The sequence below is a fragment of the Coenobita brevimanus genome, chromosome 61 (assembly GCF_032717465.1).
Source record: "Coenobita brevimanus isolate Jiangsu-jjx chromosome 61, ASM3271746v2, whole genome shotgun sequence".
NCBI classification, from domain to species: domain Eukaryota; kingdom Metazoa; phylum Arthropoda; class Malacostraca; order Decapoda; family Coenobitidae; genus Coenobita; species Coenobita brevimanus.
In genome coordinates this window covers 27,342,830-27,369,632 of record NC_137014.1, presented here as the reverse complement: position 1 = coordinate 27,369,632, position 26,803 = coordinate 27,342,830, and the positions used below count along the sequence as shown (strand labels likewise).

The following is a 26,803-nucleotide window of genomic DNA, read 5'->3' as shown; positions in this document are numbered from 1 at the left end:
CTTTAGACACAAAATGATCCACGGGTATATATGGCGAGTGATGAGAAGGGTGGGTGGTGAACTGAATGAATGGAAAGCAATGGTTATGTGTGTGTGGATGACAGAATGAGAAGGTGTATAATGGATGCAAGACCATACAGAAGTTGGAGGAGTGGACTTTCTGACCATCATGTGACGACTCAGGGCTAGAAAGTCTGCCTATAGCTGTGCGTGTGTGCTCCTTGTGCCTCTCTTGTCTGGGTGTTCATATTGTAGCTATCCTGGCCATCGTACCTGGCAGCCGGTGATCGTTTTCTTGTGGAATATTGGTTTTCATAGTCATGGCTGGAGCGGAGACTGAGGTATGTCTCGTCCCGGGCACTTTAATGACATTGTTGGCAATGATGAATGGTGATGGTGGGGGTGATGACAGTAATAATGATGATGAAGGTGATAATAGTGATTCTGGTGATGATGTAATTATTATGGTGATGATCATGGTGATATGGCATTTATGGAAATGATGATATGATATACTGTATGTTTATGTTAGAGAGAGAGAGAGAGAGAGATTATACTCACCGCTCGAGCACTGTGAAGTACCAGGACAAGACCAACTCCTCCCGCACAATACACACCGTACTGCAATAAAAATCAGTTATATAGTAACTCAAGTGCCACTCTTTTTACATAAATTTTTGTTATGTACACAGTAAACAAAAACAGCCTATGCATCCCTTGCATCTGATGGCAGTTGCTATCACAGTGTTCAATAATCCCTTCAATTCTGCAGTAGTTTTTCACCAAACGGAACTGGAGAACACATAACTTGGATGTTAAGTCGTGGTTGCATGAAATTTGATATACATGAGGCAGGAATGAGTCTCACTGGTTATTGAAATAAAGATCGTGGCAACGGAACACCACCGGGACGTGACGACACCCACAGGAGGCGACCACAGAGGGGCTTTGAGGGCGCGCACACCATCCAGGCAGTATGGGCCTATGTCCCCTAAGGCCTTGTGTCCTTATTCCCCGGAAAGAACCCGACAAAACATTGCAGTCCGGGTACGTTACTCTCCCACCAGACCAGCGTTTGACAAGTTCGGGGTGGGACTGAATATCCAATTCCAGGCAGCACCCCAGTGACAGCCTGTAGCCGCACAGATAACACGACGGCCTGTAGCCACACGGAACAAGTGACAGTGTGTAGCCATGCAAATAACGTGACAGCCTGTAGCCACAGGAGAACAGTGATGGCCTGTAGCTATACAGAAATAGAGACGGCCTGTAGCCGCTCAGGTGCTGCCTACCCCCTCTTCCCCTGGAGAGCCAGTGACGGCCTGCAGCCACACTTCGGGAGAGAACGGTATGCCCCCTCTCCTTCTGCAGCTGCTTCAAGGAGTAAGACACTGGTGATGGCCTGTAGCCGCACCAGTAGGCAGGTGATGTGGTGTAGCCACATCTCGCCTGCACGTCACTCCCCTTGTGGGACAGTGGCGATGGCCTGTGGCCACGCTCGTGGTCAGGTGACGGCCTGTAGCCACACCTTGCCCACGGTTCTGCCAGGAAGCTGGGCCCTGGTGATGACCTGTAGCTGCACCAACAGGGAAGGGATGGCCTGTAGTTGCCTTACCCCTATTACCCATGGGACCTCGCCGATGGCCTGTAGGCATGCCAGGGAGAGACACCACCACAAGTCTCTCATCCCCTGTGACTTCCCAGCTGGAGGACGACCCTTGTTCGGCCTGCCACTCTTTTGGCCAAGTGGGCTAATCCTCTGTTTCTCCTCACAGAGGCAGCCCCCAGGAGGATCCTTTCTGCCTGGAGGAAAAGTGGCGAGGACCCGTGATATCCCCGGGAGTGTGTGCAGTCCAGCCGGCACCTGAGGGAGACAAGCAACTGACAGACTCCCGCTGGAGGCAATGCCGCAGTACAACCCTGATGGCGGCCTGACGGGAGGGAGGCCACAGATGCCGGACTCTCGGCGGCGCCTCTGTGACCCCAGGGCGCAACCTCTCCAGCCCCAGATGACGGCGACCTCCTCCCCAGGGTGGAAGCAGACAAGTGTGCCTACTCACATTGTTTGGCCCAAACCCTAAGGGCCAGACTCCTCAACCGAGCCCCACGAGTGGAGGGCCATTCACCACGCCTGACCGCAGCCTGCAGCAGGCGACATCACCATTGAAGGTGGTCCTGTGGCCCTTAAGAGAAGGGACACCTGATAGGACCCTGCCGACGCCTGGCCGACACTTGGGAGCCTCCTGGTCCCCACAGTCCGGCCAGAACTCTCCGGCCTGCCCAGTGTAACCAGTGACTGCACCATGTGTGTGTGACATTAGTGCCCGTGCCATGTACAGTGTTAAGTATCGTGCTCTAGTGACTGCACCGTGTACTATTTGTTTTCATACCCATAATGTGTACTGAGTGAAACAAGTGCCTCTACCTCCACCTAGTGTATGACGGGACACTTACATTCAGATTGTGTGTGTTCAGCCCTAGAGACAGACTGTGTAGAATCTACTCTCACCTTGTACACAGTGTCCGTTCAGTACCCTCACGACTGGAAAGTATCCTGCATGATACTAACACCACACAAGCCAGTCAGAGTCCTCTAGTCTGTCTAGTAGTTTTTGATACAGAATAGTGCACTGTGTAACTCTCACTCATATTGTATACTGGAATATTATACTTAATACACGTGTAAGGTTGTTGCCCAGAGTTTATATGCCCTATTCTTCTCGTTGTGTGTTCTAGCTCCGGTCTCGAAAGAGGACCCCGGTTCTCTAGTTGGTGTTTCTAGGACGAAAATTCGTCCTAAAAACACCTCGCATAACGGTTATTAGTTAAATTCAATTTCTAACTTGACAAGACCATCAAGTGAACCAAGGTGGTGAAACTTGGGATTTTCGTCAGGTGAAAACAAACAAGATAAAGGGTCCTTGCTTAGCCTGGCTAAAATCGTCTGACACATTAAATACGTCATGGGAATGAAGAACATAAGTGAGTATGGATCAGTTGGGTCAAGGATTGTGTGGGTAAGATTGAAAGTTGGAATACAAATGTGGGCGATTTTGTGCGTGTATGCGTCAACGCAAGATCGTGCAAGCAGAGTGAGAGAAGAGTTCTGGACAAATGTGGAAAAGTGCATGGAAAAGTTTGGAAGGAATGAGAGAGTGTTTTTGATCGGTGATATGAATGGTAAAGTAGGGAATGTGAAGGTGGATGGAATAGTTGATGAGTGGGGTGTGCCTGCTGAGACAGATGAGAATGGCAGTGCGTTAGTGGACATTTGTGCCGGGAGGGGATTGGTGATAGCCAATACCCTCTTCAGGCACAAAATGATCCACAGGTATACATGGCCAGGGATGAGAAGGGTGGACGGTGAACTGAATGAAAGGAAGGCAATGATTGATAATGTGTGTGTGGATGAAAGGATGCAAAATTGTGTAATGGATACAAGAGCTTATAGAGGTTGGGGAAGTGGACTTTCTGACCATTACTTGGTGGTGGCCAGAATCAAGATCCAAGTAAGATGGAGAAATAGAAGAAGGGAAGGACGAAAAGAAGGAGTAGTTGCAAGGAGAGTGGAAAGGTTACAAGAGGATGAGGAAAAGGCAGAATATAAGAGAGAAGTGGAGGAACGATTGGGTAAATATGAATTTAAGCATATGGGGGACGTGGAAGGTGTGTGCAGGATATTCACAGAAGAAATATGTGCAGCATGTGATGTTGTCTGTGGGGTGAAGAGAAGATGGAGGGGGGTGCAAGGAACAGTGTAATGGAATGAAAAGGTGAGACAGGCTGTGGCACAAAAGAAGAAAGCATACAATGAATGGATGTGAAATAGGGGCGTGGAAGAAGTTGAGAGGCGGAAGAGAGAGTTATATGTAGAAAGGAGGAGAGAGGTGAAAAGATTAGTAAGAGAGATTAAGAAGAGAGTGGATGAGGGATTTGGAAGGAATTTTAGTGTAAAGTGGAGGGACTGTAAGAAGATGTTCTGGAAAGAGGTAACGAGAGTAAGACAGGGTGGCAGTGAAGTTAGCAGGGGAGTGAAAGATAAATGGTAGATTACTAATGAAGAAGGGAGAAAAAGTGAGCTGATGGAGAGAACACTTTAAGGAATTGCTGAACATAGAGGATGGAAGTAATGAGAGTATAAGTGGCTGGGGAATGGCTGGGAGAAGGAGGGAGGTGAGAAGACAGGAAGAAATCAGTAGGATTGAAGCTGTGGAAGCAATGAAGAAAGTCAAATTGGGGAAAGCCCCAGGAATTGATGGAGTGTGTGGTGAAATGCTGAAGCACAGGGGAGAGATAGTAGCAGAATGGATGTGGAAGATGTGCAGATTGGCCTGAGAGGAAGGTAGAGTCCCGGAGGATTGGAAGTCAGGTATAATTATTCCCTTGTACAAAGGAAAGGGGGAAAAAGAAGTGTGTGGTAATCATAGGGGCATTTGTCTTCTTAGTGTAATAGGAAAAGTGTATGGTAGGATAGTTATTGACAGAGTTAGGGAAATAACAGAGGAATTAGTTGGAGAAGAACAGGGAGGCTGTAGAAAGGATAGAGGTTGTGTAGATCAGGTATTCATTCTCAGATCTTTAGTGGAAAAGTTTCTAGAGAAGGGAAAGAAGTTGTATGCAGCTTTCATGGATTTGGAGAAAGCATATGACAGGGTGGATAGACAAGGATTGTGGAAAGTATAAGAATATATGGAGTAGATGGGACGTTGTTGAATGCTGTGAAGAGTATGTATGATGGTGCTAAGGCTGCAGTGCGTATGGGTGGTGAACTGAGTGAATTTTTCTCTTTGAAGGTTGCGTTGAAACAGGGATGTGTCATGTCTCCATGGTTGTTCAATCTGTACATGGATGGGGTAATAAAAGAGGTACAAGGCATGGCAGTGGATGTTGGAGTGGCTCTGGTGAGAGAGGGTAGTGTTTGGAAACTCCCTGTACTGTTGTTTGCAGATGATACTGTGTTGTTGAGTGAAGATGAAGGGGAGCTGCAAGGCTTAGTGGATTAGTTTGGGAGAGTGTGTAAGAAACGGAATCTAAAGGTGAATGTAGGGAAGAGTAAAGTGATGGTCTTTGAGAGAAGTGAAGTCAGTGAATGTACAATGAGGTTGGATGGTGAGGAAATGGAAAATGTATGTTTAAGTACTGTACTTGGGTAGTGTGATGAGTAAGGATGGAAGTTTGGAGGGTGAAGTGTTTGAAAGGGTACAAGAAGGAAGAAAGGTTGCTGGTTCCTTGAAAGCAGTGATAAGAAACAGGAAAGTGAGCATGGAAGTGAAAAAGTTACTACATGACAGTATTGTGATACCAACTCTGATGTATGGAAGTAAAGTTTGGACGTTGTTGGAAGGACACAAGTCAAGAGTGAGAGCAGTGGAAATGAATTATTTAAGAGGAGCCTGTCATGGAGTCACATGGAGAGACAGGCTGACAAATGAGGATATAAGGAGCGTTGTGGTGTGGATATGGATGTGATAGGAAGCATTAGGAGGAACACACTGAGCTGGTTTGGCCATGTGGAGAAGATGGAGGGTGAGAGACTGTTGAGGAGAGTGTATGTGAGTGATGTGGAGGGAGGGGGAGGCCGAGGATGAGATAGAGGGATGGGGTAGAGAGGTACAGAGAAGGGGGTGTGAGTTGGGAGCAGGGGAGTGAAATGGCGGGGGACAAGGCGACGTGGAGGCGATTTGTTTGTGGCCACCCCGTACGGGATTGAGGCGTCTGTCAGTAGATAGATAGATAGAATGAAGGGGTTAAATTTTTATCTACAAAATCAGGCCCGTAGCCAGACATTTCGAAGGGGGAGGAGTCTTTTCTGCTGAATCTGGACTTGCATAGGAGTCGGCTGGTCAAAGGTCTGCTGCATGCTTGCTGTGGGGGTCTTGGTGTGTGCATAAGTGACGTAGAGAAGCAGCACAAAACTTCTGAACAACGGAGAGTGACTCTTCTTGCACTGATATTAAAAAACAGACAGTAAGAAAGTGAACCTTTAGGCAGGTGGGGGGGAGGGGGGGGGTCGTCCGACCCTCTCGACCCGTACCCCCTGGCTATGGGCTTGAGAATCAAACAGTGATCCCCATGCCTCCCAGGTATGCAGTCTAACGCTCAGTCGGCCTATGGTCAATGAAAAGTTTCTGACTATTTTCCTCTGGGTGAGCTATCTCTTGTTGGAGTTTTGACCACCCACATTACATGGCACTCGGTGAGCTCAAGAGCCAGCACACATACTGAGCTTTAGGGATCATAAATTTATTAAGCAGACTCCTGTAAATGATTTTGAAATCAGTCCAACATGTAGCCATATGCAGTGACTGCTGGACACTAGAGAGAACAGTTCATAAGCCCAGGATGCAATGTTCTCATTATCATATTACAGTTTTCTAAATACATTATATATGGTGTTATCTTCAAAGTTTCCCTTCATTCGCGAGCTCTAAGGCAGCATATTTCTAAATTTTCTTGGAGAAAAAAAAAAAAACGTCGTTAATAAAGTGGGTTTCCAGTGTTTGCATAACATACAATCACCACAGAGTATGGCCAGGCTCGCTAGAAATAATCACGGGGTAAATTTTGGGGACATATTACTAAGCTGGTCTTTTTCACGCTGTAATGAACATTGATAATAGCATGCAAATGAATTACTGTGTCTTCTATGTGAAAATATTTAAAAAATGTTTTTATCTATTTTTGAATAATCATTATACTGTGTGTATATATATATATATATATATGAAATAGCAGCCGTGGCGACAGAGGGCATCACACCCCCAGGAGGCGACAACAGAGGGATGGTAAAGCGAGCGCAACGTCCGTGCGATATGGATCTACGTCCCTCACGGCTGCGCGCCCCTATTCCTCAGAGTGCACCCAGCGTGAACATATCAGCCTGGGTGCAATACCCTCCAACCAATCCAACCCTCGGCAGGATCAAGGTGGAGCTAATAAACCAGCTCCAGGCAGCACCCCAGTGACAGCCCACCGCTGCACAAATAAAGCAACGGCCAATAGCCGTGTACAAGCAACAGTCTGCAGCCAAGCACAAGCAGCAGCCTGTATTTGTGCACAAACAACGGCCTGTAGTCGTGCACAAGCAACAGCCTGCAGTTGTGCACCAGCAATGGCCTCTATTCGTGCACCAGCAACGGCCTCTATTCGTGCACCAGCAACAGCCCATAGCCATACCCTGCTAACAGCCGATAGCCGTGTACCAGCAACAGCCTGCAGTCGTGCAATTGTGTCGGCCGGCAGCTGCACCAATAAGAGACGGCCCCCTGCCACTAACAGTGCCGTCCACCCCCCCTGCAGAACCCGTGACAGCCAACAGCCAAACGCTGGGAGAGAAAGGCATGCCCTCTCTCCTTCTGCAGCTGCCTCGAGGGGCACGACACCAGTAACGGCCAACAGTTGCACCAGTAGACAAGGGACGGCCCATAGCCACCTCTCGCCTACATGTCGCCCCTCATACGGGACTCTGGTGATGGCCAGAGGCTGCGCCCGCAGCCACCCTTCATCTGCGGTCCCGTCAGGGAGTCGGTGCCTGGTGATGGCCGATCGCTGCACCGACAGGAAAGGGACAGCTGGTAGTTGCCCTCCTCCTGTTGCCCAAGGGACCTCGGCAACGGCCAGTAGCCATGCCAGGGAGGGAAGCACCAAAAGTCCCTCGCCCCCTGTGATTCCACAACCAGAGGGAGAACCGTACTCCAGCCGCCCTACCGGCAGCCAGGCCGGACCCATCTCCAGCTCCCCAGTCCAAGGCAGCATCCAGGAGAACCTCCCATTGGCGGAATACTGGAGGGGACCTGTGATAACCCCGGGGCTGCACTTCATCCAGCCGGCACCAGAGGGAGACCAGCACCTGTCAGGCTCCTGTCACCAGCAACGCAGCAGTCTTACCCTGACGGCGAAGCAGCATGAGCGAGACTACAGCAGATGGGCTTTCCACACCGCCCCCAGTACCCCAGGGCGTGACCTCTCCACCCCTGATGAGAAGCGACCCCCTCTCTGCACCGGGTGCCTGCAGGAGCGCCTACAAGAACTTTTCTGCCTCAGTCCCAAGGGCCAAACCCCTATACCCAGCCCCTCTAGTGCAGGTCCTTTAACCACACCAGATCGTAGTCCCCTCCAGAGGACAACGCCCCCGCAAGTAGTCCCGTGTCCCTTAGACAAGAAGGTACTGTACCTAAGAAGACTCTGCCGCCGACCCTGTGCCGACACCTGTAAGCTGCCAGATGGCCGCTCCCTTGCCCCACACCCTCCTACCGTGACTGTGACTCCATACCCGTGAAAATGAAAGTGATAATCGGAGTACAGTGACTATCTGAACCGAATGTGAGCCAAGACATTAATAATACGCTACTATCCTGCTCCATTCAGTGAACACAGGACATGTGTATTATCCTTGTAAAATATATGCAGCCCAAAAATTAACTGTATTCATAACTTTACTTAAGTGCAGTGTCTGTCTGCCTACTCTCAAGACAGCCAGTATCCTGCGTGATACCTACACTATATCTATCAGCCTGAATTTGCATTGTATAGAGTCTTGTGGACTGTCTAGTTGCCCTGTATCAATAAGTTGGTAAAATACAGGTAAGGATGTTGCCCTGTGTTTTTATGCCCTGCTCCTCCCACACTGTGTCTTAGCTCTGGTCTAGAAAGGGAACCCAGCTATACCTTAGGCGCTCCGGCCTAGCATAACATTGGTGGACAGCGCTGGTTCTTGACCCGGGCAGGTACAGAGAGGAGCAAAAAGGGAAATCATCAAAATGGCAACCAAACCACTTGTATAGTTGCCCAAATTTGATCAGGAACAGTACGACATCCACACGTACCTAACCACAGTCAAGCTGCTGTTAGATATTGGCTTTGAAGATGACAGACAGAAGATCGCAATCACCCTACCACTGGTGGGAAAAGCAGCAGTCAGTATCGTGCCCAAAGTTGTCCCCGAGCTAACATGGGCAAATTTCACCAGAATTGTGGTGGAAGCAATCACACCCTCTCTAGGAAGAGTGGTGGCACTGTCCCAGCTGGACAGCCTAATGTATGACGGAAGCTTGGACGATACTCTTCTCCAAGCCACGTGGCTCATCACTGCTGTGTACCTGGAAGCTGATGCAGAAACCTGGGAGCAGCATACTTTCAACACCCTCCTCAGAGTTCTCCCTGGTATGGTCAAGGAACACTTCACCATACATGACCCAACAGGAGACCTGGACAGGGACATCCAGTTGATTTGGCAACTCCTGACCTCCCGCTCTACCACTCAACATATCAACATAGTGAGCAAGTTTCCTACAGACAAACCAGCCTCACCCAGCAAGCCTCGGCCACTACCAACTCACACCAACCCTATGCCAAAGACTTCTAGAGCACACCCATCAAAAAGTGCCCTGTGGATCAGGAAGACCAGAACTTGAATACGATCAATCCCTGGGAGTTCTCTGCCTGCAGCCACCAGTGTCTACTCCATGACATCCGGGAGCAGCTGAAAGCAGCCTGGCGCAAATCAAACACCCCAGGCCAACACGAGGTATCACCTTTAGAAAATGAGGGCCCTGAGGACAACACTGCACCAGGAGGAGACACCAATCCCGGGGAAACAGAGCTAGAGGAAGACAAGATTCTCCAACAGTTGGATTTTTAGGTCCACCCCCGCACCTCCCCATGGTGGCAGGGGCCACCTCTCAGAAATATCCCCCCCCCCAGTCTATGATAAGATGAGGCTGAACTGGGTTAAAACGAGGCTTCTGGTCGATATGGGAGCGGCAAGATCATGCCTCTATGGTCACTTTTACTCCCATCATAAATCGGCTTTTGGCTCACTTTTCCCTACGTCGACTCATCTCGTGGATGCGGGAGATGGCCCTCTACCCATCCATAGGGAAACCAGAGCCTTACGTACTGATGCACACCAGAACGTCTCAACCCAGCACAAATATATTGTTTTTGACTCAGCCTGTCGCACCTACGATGGATATCTGGGACTGGACCGCCTTCAGTAACTGCAAACGACCATCAACTGCCACAAGCGGCAACTCCAGTTTCAGGAGAGACCAGTCCCCTCCCCCAATCCCCCACAACCCATGTGCCTGCAAACCTTCCCCCGCCCCTCCTCAGCACCATATCCTCCCTACCTGCCCCCCCTCCCCAGCCTCCTCGCCTGCTCCATCTTCCCCGCTACTACCACCTCCACCGTCACCATTCCCCCACATCATGAAGCATGGCTGCCGTTAAACAGGCCCACCAAAACATCTGTTTTATTCTCCCTGGACCTGCCGACTGGAACCCTCTTGGCCTGTATCCCCCACCTTCCTTCTCCCCCACATTGCGGTGGTCCGAACTGCCAATATCACCACCACCCCCCTTACGCTTCCTAAGGGACTCATGGTAGGTGAAATGGATAAGGCAGAGCCATGCACTCCCACCACCTCCACCTCCCCACTGCCTTCCATACCCGAACACCTCTCACCCTATCAAGCCGACACTCTCCACCATCTATTCCTGGACTTTCAGGGCATTTTCATATCAGGGCCTACCAATACCAGCCACACCACCTACCTGGCACACGAAATACACAACACAGGACCACCTATCCGCCAAACATCCCGACGGAAAAAAAAAAAAAAACGAGCAGAGGAAGACCAGCAGATCCAGGAAATGTTTGATGCCAGCACTGTTTCACTTTCCACCAGCCCCTGGTCCTCTCCTGTCGTCCTCGTCAAAAAGAAAGATGGCACCATGCAGTTTTGCGTGGATTACTGCCGCCTCAAAAATGTTACTATCAAGGATGCCACACCACTGTCCAGGATAGACGACTCCCTCGAATCCCTATGCTGCGCTTCCTGGTTCTCTACCCTAGACCTTCAATCTGGGTATTGGCAGGTCCCTGTACACCCCAAGGATAGAGGGAAGACCGTGTGCCTTGGGCAAAGATGCCACCTGCGCGTCCAGCCCATCAGGAAGCATAACCGCCCACAAGCCTTGGCAGTTACTATCAGTAGATGTAGTGGGGTCCCTGGCACCTAAGTCCAGATACCATTACATCATCACCTTCGTGGACATGTATTCCAAGTTCCTCATCACATGCCTGGCCGAAGAACATCATGCTGTTGCCATGGCCGACGCCCTAGTCCGCCACGTCTTTGCCCATTTTGGAATACCTCAGGCCATACACTCGAACAATACCCCCAAGTTCACTAGCCACATCTGGCGAGAGCTGGCAAACATATTCGGCTATTGCATCTCCCACTTCTCTTCATACTGGCCACAGGGGAACAGAATTTGTGAGAGGGGCCATCACACTCTTATGAACCAAGTACACACTAGAATAGAGGAAATGAAAAATGAAGATTGGCCAGCTCACATTAAAATTGTCCAATGGGGAATCAACTGCCCCTGAGAAGACGGCATATCCCCTCATGAGCACATTTTCTGGGAAGCCCCTCTACTCCTGCCATTTTGCTGACACCTACAGCCTCCCACCACGCCCTCCGACGTTTGACCCTCTCCACCACCTCAAGAGGTGTCCTCACCACCTACAAAACGACCTGGACCGCCAACCTGACGCCACCCCCTCCAACCCTTAAAAACCTGGTGATTCCATGATGGTTGCAAAACTGCCGATCCCCCATAAACTCTCCCCACACTTTATGGGTCCCTACACCATTACCCATGCCACAATAGATTATCATAACACTCCACGGACCTACAGGAATCGCCACGTGCACCCATTCTGCACTGCCGCCCCCATGGACCTACCCCATCCACTTCCCGCACCACCTCACCTCCACTCACCATCCCAAACCCCTCCTCCAACTCCTACAATTGCTACATCACTCCCTCCTCCTCCCTTCCATCATCACCCACTCCCTTACCTCCTACCCTTCACGGCACCTCACCACTGGCCTCACTGCTGCCGCAAATCCTTTTCCCCAGGCAACCCCCCGCCCCCTCAACACCCCTTCCCCTGACCCCCACACCTCACACCACCTCACCACCATGCCACCCGATCACTTCAAGACCACCACCAGCTGAAATGCACCCATACACCTGCACACTATCCCCTACCGCCCCATCACCAACACCCAGCGTCACCTTGCCTCCTTCCGCCGCCCCCAAACCTCACCTCAAACTCCACCATCCAACACCACCCATCCCAGCACCATGCCACCCATATCCAGAGCATCACGTGACAGCAATCCTACCTCGCCACCCACACCCACCCTAAAAACCACCGTCACCTGATCTGGTTGCCTCTCACGCCCTCCTGCCAGATACACCACCATCACCTCCCCCACCCCCCTGCCTCACCTCCCCCACCCCCCTGCCTCACCTCCCCCACCAGACTCAATCATCCCCAGTCCCCACACCCCGAACACCGCTCCCATCACCCTCCGAATACACCAAGCCCAGCTGAAACGTCCATCCACCCCTATCCCTGGGGAAAACACCCATACTTCTCTCCGTCATAAAACCGCCACCCCCACCTCTGTTACCAGCGATCAACCAAGATCACTAGTGGAGCAACCACCTACGGCCATGAGAGGCCAACGTGCCACCTGGGTACCGACCCGCAGCAGGAAATGCTGAATCTGCGGGCCTCATCACCTCCTCCACACCCTCCACACCTCTTCCCGAGCCTCCACCCTCTACCTAACCTGTGACCCTCACCATGGCAAAAACCCAGCAACCATACAGTGGATCACCCTCCCCAAACATCTAATCCCAGTCCATGACACCAGTGCCACCAAGACCTACTACCACCAGCCACGGGTACATCACTTTTTCCACCCCGACGGTGGTGAAATAGCAACATTGGCAACAAAAGCCATCATGACACCCCCAGGAGGTGACAATGGAGGAATAGGTAAAGTGAGCGTGACGTCTGTGCGATATGGGCCTATGTCCCTCATGGCCGCGCGCCCCTGTTCCTCGGAGTGCACCCAGCGTGAAGATATCAGTCCTGGTGCATTACCCTCCAACCGATCCAACCCTCGCCAGGATCGGGGTGGAACTAATAAATGAGCTCCAGACAGCACCCCAGTGAAGGCCCACCGCTGCACAAATAAAGCAATGGCCAATAGTTGTGTACAAGCAACGGCCTGCAGCCAGGCACAAGCAGCGGCCTGTAGTTATGCACAAGCAACAGCCTGTAGTCGTGTACAAGCAGTGGTCTGTAGTCATGCACAAGCAACGGTCTGCAGTCGTGCACCAGCAACGGCCCATAGTCGTGTACCAGCAACGGCCTGCAGTCATGCAATCATGTCGGCTGGGAGCTGTGCCAATAAGACATGGCCCCCTGCTGCTTACAGTGCTGTCCACCCCCCCCTGCAGAACCTGTGACGGCCGACAGCCTCACGTGGGGAAAGGCATGCCCTCTCCCCTTCTGCAGTTGCCTCAAGGGGCACGACACCTGTGACGGCCAACAGTCTCACCAGTAGACAGGGGACAGCCCATAGCTGCCTCTCACCTACACGTCGCCCCACACATGGGACTCCAGTGATGGCCAGAGGCCACACCCACAGCCACCTTTCGTCTGGGGTCCCGCCAGGGAGTCGGGCCCCGATGATGGCCGATCGCCACACCGACGGGAAAGGGACAGCCGGTAGAGGCCATGCCTGCAGCCACCCTTCTTTCATCTGTGGTCCTGTCAGGGAGTCGGGCCCTGATGACGGCTGATCGCCGCACCGACGGGAAAGGGACAGCCGGTAGTTGCCCTCCTCCCGTTGCCCAAGGGATCTTGGCAATGGTCGGTAGCCGCGCCAGGGAAGGATGCACCAAAAGTCCATCACCGCCTGTGACTCCACAACCAGAGGGAGAACCCTGCTCCAGCCACTCTACCGGCAACCAGGCCAGGCCCATCTCCACCTCCCCAGTCCAAGGCAGCATCCAGGAGGAGAACCTCCGGTTGGTGGATTACTAGAGGGGACCTGTGATAATCCCGGGGCTGCAATCCATCCAGCCGGCACCAGAGGGAGACCAACACCTGTCGGGCTCCTGTCGCCTGAAACACCGCAGCCCTACCCTGACGACAAACCAGTAGGAGCAAGACTGCAGCAGACGGGCTCTCCACGCTGCCCCCAGTACCCCAGGGCGCGACCTCTCCAGCCCTGATGAGGAACGATGCCCTCTCCTCACTGGGCACATGGAGAAGCGCCTACAAGAACTTTTCGGCCTCAGTCCCAAGGGCCGAACCCCTATACCCAGCCCCTCTAGTGTGAGGCGCTTCGCCACGCCCGATCATAGCCCCCTATGGAGGACAATGCCCCCGCAAGTAGTCCAGTGTCCCTTAGACGAGAAGGCACCTGAGGAGACTCCACCGACCCTGGGCTGACACCTGTGAGCAGCCAGACGGCCGTTCCCTTGCCCCACACCCTCCTACCGTGACTGTGACTCCATGCCCGTGAAAGTGAAAGTGACAGTCGGAGTACAGTGACTATCTCAACCGAATGTGAGCTGAGACATTAATAGTACTCTACTATCCTGCTCCATACAGTGAACACGGGACATGTGTATAATCCATGTAAAATATATGCAGCCCAATAATTAATTGTATTCACAACTTCACTTAAGTCCAGTGTCTGTCCGCCCACTCTCAAGACAGCCGGTATCCTGCGTGATACCTACAATATATCTGTCAACCTGAGTTTGCCTTGCATAGAGTCTTGTGGACCATCTAGTTGCCCTGCATCAAAAAGTTAGTAATATAGGGGTAAGGTTGTTGCCTGTGCTTTTATCCCGTGTTCCTCTTACACTATGTCTTAGCTCCGGTCTAGAAAGGGAACCTAGCTATACCTTAGGCGTTGCAAGGATAGGAAGCTAGCCTAGAAACACCTAGCATACCAATATATATATGTATATATATATATACATATATATATATATATATATATTTGTGTGTGTGTTCTTACCTAATTGTTCTTACCTAATTGTATCTTTACAGGAATGAGTCAAGCTCGTATTGTCCCGTGTTTTAGACCATATTTATCGTACATATCCTTAAAATTGTGAATTGTTTTGGCACTCACTATTTCATTCGGTAGTGCATTCCATTGATCAATTGCTCTGTTTGGGAAACTGAATTTCCTTACGTCTTTATCACCTCTCTTCTTATGCAGTTTTTTGCAGTGTCCTCTTGCTGATGCTTCTCCATATGTTAAGTAATCATTTATGTCTATTTTCTCCTTTCCTGATATGCACTTATATAGCATTATCATGTCATCTCTTTTCCTTCTCTCCTGTAGTGTTGGTAGATTCAGTTTATTTAGTCTTTCTTCGTACCTTAGGTCCCTTAAGCTTGGTATCCATCTTGTAGCGGCCCTTTGAACTTTTTCAATCTTGTCTACAGTATATGCTTTTTGAGATGAGGACTCCAGACTATTGATGCATATTCCAGGGTTGGTCTAATGAATGATATTATTATCCTTCTTAGCATGTCTTCATTTATGTATGTGAATGCTATTCTCATATTTGCAAGCAGTGTATACATGTTCTGTACCTTCTCGCTGATGTGGTCAGCCGGAGATAGTCTGTTATTGATAATCACACCTAGGTCTTTCTCTCTTTCTGATGTGTATAGGGTTTTATTTCCTAACTTATAATCCCAATCAGGTCTTTTTCCACTTTTACCAAACTTGATTACAAGACACTTGTTCACATTGAATTCCATTTGCCATGTACTACTCCATTCATGAAGTTTATTTAATTCTTCTTGTAGCTCCCTACAAGAGTCTGTGCTAGTAATTCTCCTTTGTATTTTTGCATCATCTGCAAACATATGCAGATAGCTCTCATTTCCAGTGTTACTGTTTATATCATTTATGTACACTAGAAACGATTGGTGCCAGCACCGAACCCTGTGGTACTCCACTAGTCACTTCTTTCCATGATGAGTAGTTTCCTCTTAGTACTGTCCTCATTTCTCTTTTTATGAGAAAGTCTTGCATCCAACAAAACAGTTTGTCTCGAATTCCTCCTTGATGGTACAGCTTCCATAAAAGTCTTTGGTGTGGTACTGTGTCAAAAGCTTTCTTGAAATCTAAATAGATACTGTCCACCCATCCTTCCCTTTCCTGTATTGTGTTTGTTACTCTGTCATAGTAGCTCAACAGATTAGTAACACATGATTTTCCTTTTCTGAAACCAAACTGTCTTTCTGTTATCATACTGTGTTCTTCTAGATGATTTACCCAAGCTTTTCTTATAAGTTTTTCTAATACCTTGCTTACAACACTGGTCAGTGATACTGGTCGGTAGTTGAGAGAATTTTGTCTATTTCCTTTCTTGAATAAGGGGACTATATTTGCTTTTTTCCCAATATCAGGTAGTTTCCCTTGACTCAAGGATTTCTTGAAAATTAAAAATAATGGTTTACTTAACTCCTTTGCACATTCTCGTACACCCAACATGAAATTTCATCAGGACCGCTTGCTTTTCCTCTGTCTAATCTACTTAACTCCTCCTGTATTACTTTTTCTGCTATTTGTATATCTGGTACCTAGTATGTGTGGACATGCGTGTTCCACATATTCCCTCTCAAAATTTTTTTCTTCTGTAAAAACTAATTGGAAATTCTTATTTAGTGCTTCACAAATATCTTTCTCTTGTGTATAAGTGATTCCCTCGTCCGTGATGGATTGTATTATATCTTTTACTTTGGTTTTGCTTCTGATATAGCTGTAAAACAGCTTTGGTTGATCACTACTTTTATTTATTATATCCTCCTCAAACTGTTTTTGGGCTTCCCTCCTTATTCTTGTATAGTCGTTTCTTGCCTGTTTGTAATTATTATACGCCCTTTCACTATTGTGTCTTCTGTATCTATTCCACAACAAATCTCTTCTTTCTTTTGATTTTTTACATTCTGTATTGAACCATTTCTGTATTTTCTTATCTGCTTCTTTGTGCTGTGGGATGTACTTCTGGACTCCTATTTCATAAAATTCACAAAAATTTTTATATACAGCATTTAAATCTTGTCCTCTAAGCTCATTTTCCCAATCAACTTCTAAGAAATACTTCTTTAGGTCTTGATAATTTCCCTTTTCATAGTTTAGTCTCTTTTTGTAACTGTCATTGCTGTTTACTATGTCATATGCTATCCTGAAGTTATAATTTAGTACTGCATGATCGCTTTTGCCGAGTGGAGGGTGATATATTAAACTGTCAGTGTCATTTTCTTGCCTAGTAAATATTAGATCTAGCACTGAAGGTACAAGTCCTCTTTTTCTAGTGGTTTCCCTCACATGTTGCGTTAAGAAAAACTCTTGTACGAGATCCAGGAGCTTTTGGTCCCAACAGCTTTCTTGGCTATTTATATCTAGAGCATTCCAATTTATTTTTGTATTGAAATCCCCAGTTAGTATAATTCTTTCCGATTTCTCTTCCATTTTATGTAGCAAGGACCTTATACTCTGAATTGTACTCTCTGCCAGGTCCTCATATTCGTCTCTTTCTCATGTGTTTGATCTAGGTGGCATATACAAATTGGCTACAATTACTTTACCTTCAGATGTGTCGATCTCTACTGCAATCAGTTCTACTTGTGATGGTATATCTAGGTTTATTTCCTTGACTTTTAGATTTTTCTTAGTTAATATTATAATTTCTCCTCCTTTTTTTAAATTTCTGTCTCTTCTCCATATATTGTATTCCTCTAAGTTTAGTATGTCATTGGATATCCTTGGTGTTAATTTTGTCTCAGTTAGGCATATTATTTGTGGTTCATTTTCTCTGACATAATCATTCATCTCTAGTAATTTAGATACCATTCCATCCACATATGAGTACATCAACTTTATCATCTTGTTTATATACTTGTCATGACATGGTTCTACTACCCTCCTCCTTTTTATTCCATCTTGTTTGTGTACCACTTTCGTACCTGCAATCCTATTACTTTGTAAAAAAATTTCTTCTTGTCCTATTCTGATCTTCCCTCATTTTTTGTTTTTGCATCCTCCCTTTTCTCTTTCAGTAATTCCAGTTCCTCTTGTGTTAGGCATCTTTTTATCCATACATTTTTGAACTCCTCTTTTTCCATAAGATTCTTTGCATTTTTTAGTATCTCTTCCACAGTGTTTACACTCTGGAAAGTCACCTTTAGAGGTCTTGTCTTGCTTTTCTCGTATTTCCATAACCTTTTGTGTTCCTCTATGTCTTTACTACAGATTTCCTCTGATACTTCTTTCAGTAAGCTCATTACATTTGCCATCTCCTTTTTGTCTCTAGTGATTTTGTTTTTAATTTCTTCCTCTTCTATACCAGTGATTACTATTGATTTATTTATTTCTACTGAATCTCTGACTAACTTTGGATTGTTTTGGATTATTCTTTTCACTTCCTTTTTAATGTTTTTTTCCTCCACCCTTGTTTCTAAGTCTTTCTTTACTTTCACCATTTCAGCATACGTGGTTTCTACATCATTTTTGTAGCTTTGCACAGCTTCATTCACCTGTGTTATCTTCTCCTCAATATCACTGCTTTGGTCCATAAGACTGCTTGCTTGTCTAATTGTCTCTGTGTCATTTTTTAACTCTTCCATAACACTCTCGTGATTAACTACTGTACTTCCCATTTCACTCACTTTCTTCCTAAGTGTACTCAATTCCACTGTTAGTTCACTGATGGTTGTGTCTTTCTTATTGGCCTCCCTTCCTAGTTTTTCTATCTCTTCCTTTTGCAAGTGCATTTGCTTCTTTATTTCATCAATTTCATTTTTGAAAGCCATTTCTAGTTTGTGTACACGTTCAACCATTCTATTGTGAGTCTCCACTTCAACCAGTTCTTGGTAGAAATCATCATTTTGCTTTTTACTTTTATCCCTTTTCTTTTCCAAATTTGTTTTACTGAAGTATGTATCCATTTTGTAATACTAAATGAAGAGTATGTACTTACACTTTCCGCGTGTTGCTGTAGTATAAACAAACCCAGCTGACTCAATGCATCGTGGTTCTTTGTTGTTTGAACTAGTCTTATTTGAACTTATTATTTCTTTTCCTTTTAATAATGAAAAATCATTTAGTCTAACCTGGTACAGAGCTTGACTCATTCAAAGATACTTATTTAGGTAATGCCTCTGGCCGTGTTGAGCTGGTATGGAGCGCCGGTAACGGACGTGTGTTTTGTGTGTGTGTGTGTGTGTTATGCTAGGTATTTTTAGATCGACTTCTCGTCCTAAGAACACTAGCTACTGAGCGGGGTCCTCTTTCGAGACCGGAACTAGAACACACTACCAGAGGAACAGGGCATAAAAACTCGGCAGACCACCCTTACACATACTGTATATTGCCTTAACTTGACTTCCTTACAATATACAACAACTGTATACAATACAGGGGATATAGACAGTGTCAGGCTTTGATACACAATTACTGCACACCATACATACAAATGTAATCACCATCAGTCAACAATATTCATTAATAGGACACAGGAGTTGTAGGCACAGTCTATGTGGTCTTTCCCGTACAGCCCTAGTGTACAACTCGTTACTTCCAGACTTTGGTAATTCTCACTGTACATTAGAGGTGCCACTATGTTGAGAATGGTCACTGCCAGTCTTCACTGTATCACAGATATGAATATAACATATAACACAGACACTGTCAGTTCCTGTTCTACATGGTGGCATGGATATTACACTAGTGGGCTTCTTGGGCTGCTGAAACCTGGGCTTAATCAGAGGTGGCGCCCAGGCATAAAGGGCTGTTCCTTGGGCGTGTTCTCTCATAGGGGGCACGGGACTACTGCAGGGGGAGGAGTAGCCCGAGTGTGGCTGCGGTCTGGGGTGAAGGGAGGCCCATTCTCAGTGGGGCCTCGGCCTGGCAGGTGGCCCTCAGGGCTGGGGCCAAACAAGGCCAGAAGACGCGCCTACCACCGTTTGCTCCAGGCGGAGGGTCATCGGTGGGACTGGCTTGGGAGTTCCCACCCCGGGGTCCTGGGGGCTGCAGTTACCACTGAGCTGGACCGCCGTCAGGAGTTGTCTGCGGCGTCCCTTCTGGGTGGCGTCTGTCAGTGCCGGGCGTCGTCCAGGGGCGATCAATAGGGCGTGGATTCCCTCTCCTGAGATCGGGCCCTGCCACCACTCCTCAGATGGCAGCTTCTCCTGGAGGCCACACATATGGGAAGAGTGAGAAGGGTGTCTTGCTCAGCCTCTGGGTAACAGGTGGGCCGAGCCAGGGACTTCCACCGAAGGGGGAGCCTAGAGGCTGCAGACAAAGGGCAATACAGTGACCGACACTTCCCCAACATTGACAGTGGCCGACGTCACAGTTCCACAGACTCTGAGGACAGCAGCTGAAGGGCGTACAGTGGCCACTCCTTCCCCGGTACGGACAGTGGCCGATAACGTGGTGCTGCTCCCGGAGGAGGCAGAGGCAGATGAAGGGCGTACAGTGGTTGACCCTTCCCCGATGTGGACAGTGGCTGACATCGCGGTTCTGCCTTTCCCTGGCTTGCCAGCTGACGTGCGTACAGTGGCCAACATCGCGGTTCTGCCTTTCCCTGGCTTGCCAGCCAATGTGCATACAGTGGCCATCACGTCCAACCAGGGGCGTACAGAGGCCACCACTGTGGGGCTGGTTCCAGGTGTGGCTGCAGCAGAAGGGCGTACAGTGGCCGCTCCTTCCCCGATATGGACAGTGGCTGATACCGAGGTGCCGCAGAGGGCAACAGCATTGAGGGGAAGAGGGGCGTAGGGCCGTGGTATACCTGGGCCCGTCTCGCTCGGACCTGACACTCTCTCTACCTGCCCCTCCAAGGTCTCTTCCCTAGGTGGGGGTGGGGCCGTGGCCCTGTCCTAAGGGGGGATGACTCCACAGGGGGTGTATTTCAATATATATATATATATATATATATTCATTTCCTGTGGCATCCCACAGGATGCATAGGGCCTCGATGAACTCTCCACCAATATTTGTCTCTTGCCATCTCCTTCAGGTCCCACCAACACTCCTCTCCTGCTTCTCTTTTCATTGTCCTCAACCAGATTTCCCCCGGCCTATCTCTACCTCTTCTTCCTCTAGCAGTCCACTCTGGCACATCCTGTATTAAACTGCCTTCTTTTCTGTATATGTGCCCCAGCCACTTCCAGCAAGACAGTCTCACATATTCATTAACTGGTTCCACTCTCGTAATATCCATTACTCTTTCATTTCTAACTCTGTCTTGCCACTTTACCCCAAGAATCCTTCTCAGCATTTTATTCTCAGATCCTAATACTTTCTGATCTATTGCAATTGTACTGTACCATGACGTGGTAGGCAGGTGAGGGTGGTGGCGTGGCAGTGTGGGGGTGTGTGAAAATGGCGCGCATGGCGATTCCGGTAGGTACGTGTGGTGTTGTGGTAATGGATGACCTGGTATGGGTTGGGAACTTTTACAATTGTGTAGGGGCTGGTGTAGCATGGGGATAGCTTGGCTGGTGTTGGCAGCGTGGCCATCATGACAGAGTTGCCTGGTTAGGGGTTGGTTGCAGAGGTGTCAGGTGCTAGATCTTGAGTGACTTGGAGGTGATGGAGTCTACATTTGAGGTGGTGAGGGGGGTTGGAGGAGGGAGGGTTGGTGGGTGCTTGCATGTGGTGGTGGAGGGGTAGGAGTACGGGTGCCTCGCCGAACACTCACTTGTGTGGTGTAACGCCATCCTCATGGGGGCAGGACTTAATGCCCCATTGCATTATCTTGATGTGCACTGGGCAATTGTTGTTTTGTGTTCCTTGTATTCTGATCCGCAATTGGTTAAGCAAGGTGCGGTGGCTCCGTTTGCAGATGCTGTTGCCTTGGGGCCATTATGGCGAGGAGTGGGAGATGTCACAGCTGAAATGGGTGGAGAGTTTGGTCCAGATCTTACTTGTGAATTCTGGGGCATTGTCGGAGTGGAGGGCCTGGGAGATGCCAAAGTATGGGAACACGTGGCGAGTCAGGGCATCTGCAACGGCAAGGGCATGATGTTCTTTCACTGGGCAGGCAATGAGGAACTTGGAGTAGGTGTCCACGAATGTGATTATGTATTTGTAGCCTGACTTAGGTGGGAGTGCGCTGACGACATCTAATGATAGATAGTAGCTGCCAAGGTTTGCTGGCTAGGATGTGGCCAGATGGGGCTGGGGTTCTGATGGTGTCCTCCCCCAGTGCACAGGCTCGGCATGCTTGGACAACCTGTTTGGCAAGTTTGGAAGGGTTCGAGGTCCAGGAAGTCTCACTGAAAATTTGGAGGAGTTTCTTGATGCCAAGGTGAATGGCATTATCAGAGTGGTGTGTTAGGGTGTCTAGGGTGGTGTCTGGGTCCAGGGTGATATGTCCTGAGTGGGTGCACAGGTGATCGTCATGTCGTTGTATCTTAGAAAAAATGTGGGTGGGCATCCAGTTGGGGCGGTCTTTTGCTTGACATTGTTGCAGGAGGGTGGAGGCGGCCTGGAAGGAGTTTATGGGAAGTCGAGAGAGAGCGTTGGCGTTGGTGTGGAGTTTGCCTGGCTGGTAGGTGATATCAAAATTATATTCCTCCAGAGTCTCTCTCCAGCGGATGATTTGGGCGTTGTCTGTTTCTGACTGTTGCAGCCACTGGAGGGATTGATGATCTGTGATGATGGTGACGTGAGTGCCTGCTATATAGGCCCAGAAGTATTCTAGGGCCCAGATGATGCTCAAGCATTCCCACTTGGTGGTGGCGAAGTTTCTCTCCATCTGGTTTAAGTTTAGGGTGCAACTGGTGCAGGCGATGATGTTCATTACCGTCCTGTACTGGAGCTAAGATGGCACTGATCACCACTAATGACACATCCGTGTACAAACGGAAGGGGAGGGTATAGTTGGGGAACGCCACTATGGGGGTGGTGATGAGTTTGTCCTTGAGGGTGCGGAAGGCCTGCAGGCGGTCTTCGGTCCATGTGAAAGGTTCTCCTTTTTAGTTAGGTCATGTAATGGTTTGATGATGTTCGCGAATCCTTTCACAAAGCATCTGCGATACAATGTAAGGCCTATGAACACGCAGACCTCGTGCACGTTCCGGGATAGGGAAGTTCCGCTATAGACCAAAGTTTTTCTGGGTCAGGGGCTATGCCTTCTTTGGATATGATGTGCCCCAGGAAAGAGACAGAGCATTGGGCCAGGACGCGTTTGGATGGATGAAGCTTGAGCCCGGCTTGCCGATCCTGAGGAAGACTTGTCGTAGGTGGTGGAGGTGGTCGGCCCAGGTTTTGCTAAAGATTATCATATCGTCCAAATAGGCAAGGCATATCTCCCAGGTGAGGCTGCTTAATACTGACTCCATTAGTCTGAAGAATGTGGCTGGGGCATTGCAAGGGCCGAAGGGGAGCAAGTTAAACTCGTAGTGCTTCCCATTGCTGGTGGAGAATGTGGTTTTACCTCTGTCATTGGGGTGGATGGGGACCTGCCAGTATTCTGATTGTAGGTCAAGGGTGGAAAATCAGGATGCCCCAGAAAGGGAGTCAAGGGAGTCGTCGATTCTGGGTAGAGTGGCGTCTTTTGTTGTTATATTGTTCAGGCGGCTGTGATCTATGCAGAAACATAGAGTCCCATCTTTCTTTTTCACGAGGACGACAGGGGAAGACCATGGGCAGGTGGATGGTGATATTACGCTGGCATCTAGCATGTCCTGGACCTGCCAGTCTTCTTCAGCCCATTGTGTTGGGTTCTTCCTATGTGAGGGTTGGCGGATGGGCAGTCCTGTTGTGTGAATCTCGTGGAACAGATAGGTGGTGTGGCCGATGTCCGTGGGTCCTGATGAGAAGATGACTTGGAAGTCCAGGAGGTGTTGAAGGCTGTCAGTTTGGTGAGGCAAGAGGTGGTTAGGGATGAGGGGTAAGGATGGGGGGTTTGGGTTGGGGGGAGAGGCACAGGGCTCAGCCTCTTCCATTTCCCCAACGACTAGTCCCTTAGGGACGATGAGGGAAGTTGTAAAAAGGTTGGCGATGCATACTGATCTGACGTGGTGGGGGAGGAAAGTGGGGGATAACAGACATGAGGTGGTGCTGCCTGTCGGTGGATTTGGGGATAACACTACGGAGTTTCCGGCGGGACAATGCAAGGGAAGCCAGGCCTTGTGGTGGGGGGGGGGACGGTGATAGTGGAAGCGATGGTAGTGGGGAAGGTGGGGGATGAGGGGGGAGGGGGGTCACTAGGGTGAGGGGAGGGCTGGGGGGTGGTTGGGTCCGGGGTGAGTGATGGTGCCGTAGTGGTGCACGTGCAGAGGAGCTGAGGGGGTGGATCTGGTGGTTTATTGAAGTGTAGTCACCACTTGTGGCAGTCAGTGTTGGCGTGAAGTTTTTGTAATAGATCCAGCCCAAGGCAGCTGTCGTAGGCACAGCAGGTGGAGTCAGATACGATGAATTGGTGTTGGGTGGTTGCTCACTGGTGAGTTTCGACATGGAGGGCCTGTGTCTCCTCACGGATAGGCAGGGGGGCCGTCCCCTGCATTTATGAGGTGGGAAGAAGAGGGCCGAAGGCTGTGGAGTGGCAGGTGTAAAAGTGGTGACAGAGGCATGATATGGCTGCTCCTGTGTCAACCAGAAGTCTAGCTTTTACCCCATTCAGCCTTACTTTGCCATAGACTGGAGGGCGGTATTTGTGCGAGGTAGCCCCCACCACCATGGGGAGGTGTGGGGGCGGTCCTAAAAATCTAGTTGTGGTGAGGTGTCCTCCCCCTCGCCGCCGAGGTCCTTCTCCATGGCCTCAGGGTTGTCAGTGGGAGGGGCCATGTCCTCGAACTGGTTGTCCTTGATGGCTGATAGTTTGCGGTGCCCTTGGTTGGCCGCTTTGCAATGGGTGGCCTTCAGCTGCTCCCTGATGTCATGTAAGGGACAGCGATGGTTGCATGCGGAGAACTCCCACGGGTTGATAAAGATAAGGTTGGTGGTATCTCTGGGGTTGGGGTGTTTTTTGTGGGGAGTGCTCTTGTTATAGTGGGAGGGTTTGGGGGTGCCGTGTTTCTGGGGGGTGTTCGGGGCCTGGCAGGGGATGGTTCTGGGTAGGGATTCAGCTCACTGCCCCGATTTGCTGACGAGTGGTACGGGCGGCGAGTAGGCGCCTCACCAACTGTATGTCTGTCAAGGTCCCCAGTCAGGTCGTAGATTGTGAAATGCTCTCTGACGATGCTGGGAAGGATCCTCAGGAGAGTGCTGAATACATGCTGGTCCCAGGTGTTGGCATCAGCCTCCGGGTAGGTGGCAGCAACAAGCCGCCGAGTTTGTATGAGGGTATCATCCAGATTACCGCTGTAGGTAAGGGTGTCTAACTGGGAGAAGGCAACAACCTTCCTAAGTGAGGGTGTGACGGCCTGCATCACGATCTGGTGGAATTGTTCCTATTTCAGCTCTGGGACGATTTTTGTGGCAATGCTTGATACAGATTTTCCGAGGTGTGGGAGTGTGACTGCTATTTTCTCCTAATCATTTTCGAAACTTGTATCCAATATACTGTAGGTTTAACGATGGACATATACGTGTGTATGTCGTACTGTTCAGAGTCGAACGTAGGTAGTTGGACGTGCAGTTGGGCAGCCATGTTTGTGAATTTCCCCTTTCCCTCGTTGCACTCTGCCGGATCGAGAATCACCACTAGCCACCAGTGTTATGCAGCGTATTCTGCTCCCGACTCCTCAGGTCCTGATATGGTGTGGGCCTTGGGTTCTTTATGCTTGACTGGGCTAGAGTGTGCAGACAAGGAGGTAGGGCTCGAACACAAACTGACTAAGTTTGCACATATATTAACAAATGAGCAAAGTACAATACACACTACAGTACATGGACAATCCTACACATTATAAGTACACTTAAACAGCACAATATAATATGAATCACACTTACGCTAAATATACACCACGATACAATACACGTATGACACTTACAGTACACTAGCTACATCTCATTAGGACACACGTAGGGGCATGGTCACAAAATAACCTTTAGCAAAGTATATCTCAGTATGAGCACATACGCATGACATGAACATAATGATACATTACTTCACGATACACTCTCGTGACATGAACACAATGGTATATCACTCATAATGCACTCGCATGACATGAACGCAATGGTATATCACTCATAATGCACTCGCATGACATGAACGCAATGGTATAGCACTCATAATGTACTCGCATGACATGAACGGGATATAGCCATGAGCACAGTATATTATAACACAATCACCTATGGGGTATAAACACAATACTTATACACTAGGTGCTGGATATGGTGTAGGGTCGGTCATGTATTGCACGGGGAGGGGAACACACGTTGGACAGCCGGGAATGATTCCACTGTACCCGGATATAATACTCAGCATATGTCAGGGATGGGATCAGACAGCCTTTCCCCCTGAATCACAGTCTAGAACACACTGGGGTCAGGGTTTCACTCAGGGGAGGGAAGAGGAGAGGGAGAACGTGACTTCGAGCAATGGAGGGGACACTTTAACAGGGGCTTATACTAACACAATAGGGAGGAGGGAGGAGACACACAGGTAGAGGGCACACGCAGGGGCATGGCACTTCCGATATGGGGAGGAGGTGTACACACACAGTTTGTGGCACTATAACTCACAGGTACAGCTGGATGGTGAGTTGCGCGAGGGGTGCGTCCGGGGCTGCTATACTGGCAGCTGTAGGTGGCAACTGGGAGTGGGTGAACGGCCATCAGGGATGTGCTCCTGGTAAGAGTCTCTGCCGGCGTTGCCTGGGGTCCGGGAGGAGCTGAAGGGCAAAGTGGTGGGCAGCCCTTTCCTGGTGGGGGTCCAGGGAGAAAGGTGGCCCTCGGGGCTAGGGCCAAACAGGGCTAAGAGGCGCTCA

The 26,803-nt window shown here is 49.2% G+C and overlaps 1 protein-coding gene across 1 annotated transcript in view; it reads right to left on the bottom strand.

The window, feature by feature from the left end:
- Positions 1 to 26,803, bottom strand: part of LOC145403623 (uncharacterized) — a 124,378-nt gene that overhangs the window by 25,618 nt on the left and 71,957 nt on the right. The window contains exon 2 of the mRNA XM_080275298.1: positions 562 to 621. Coding sequence (XP_080131424.1) covers positions 562 to 621 — 60 coding nt within the window. The remainder of the gene's footprint in view (positions 1 to 561; positions 622 to 26,803) is intronic.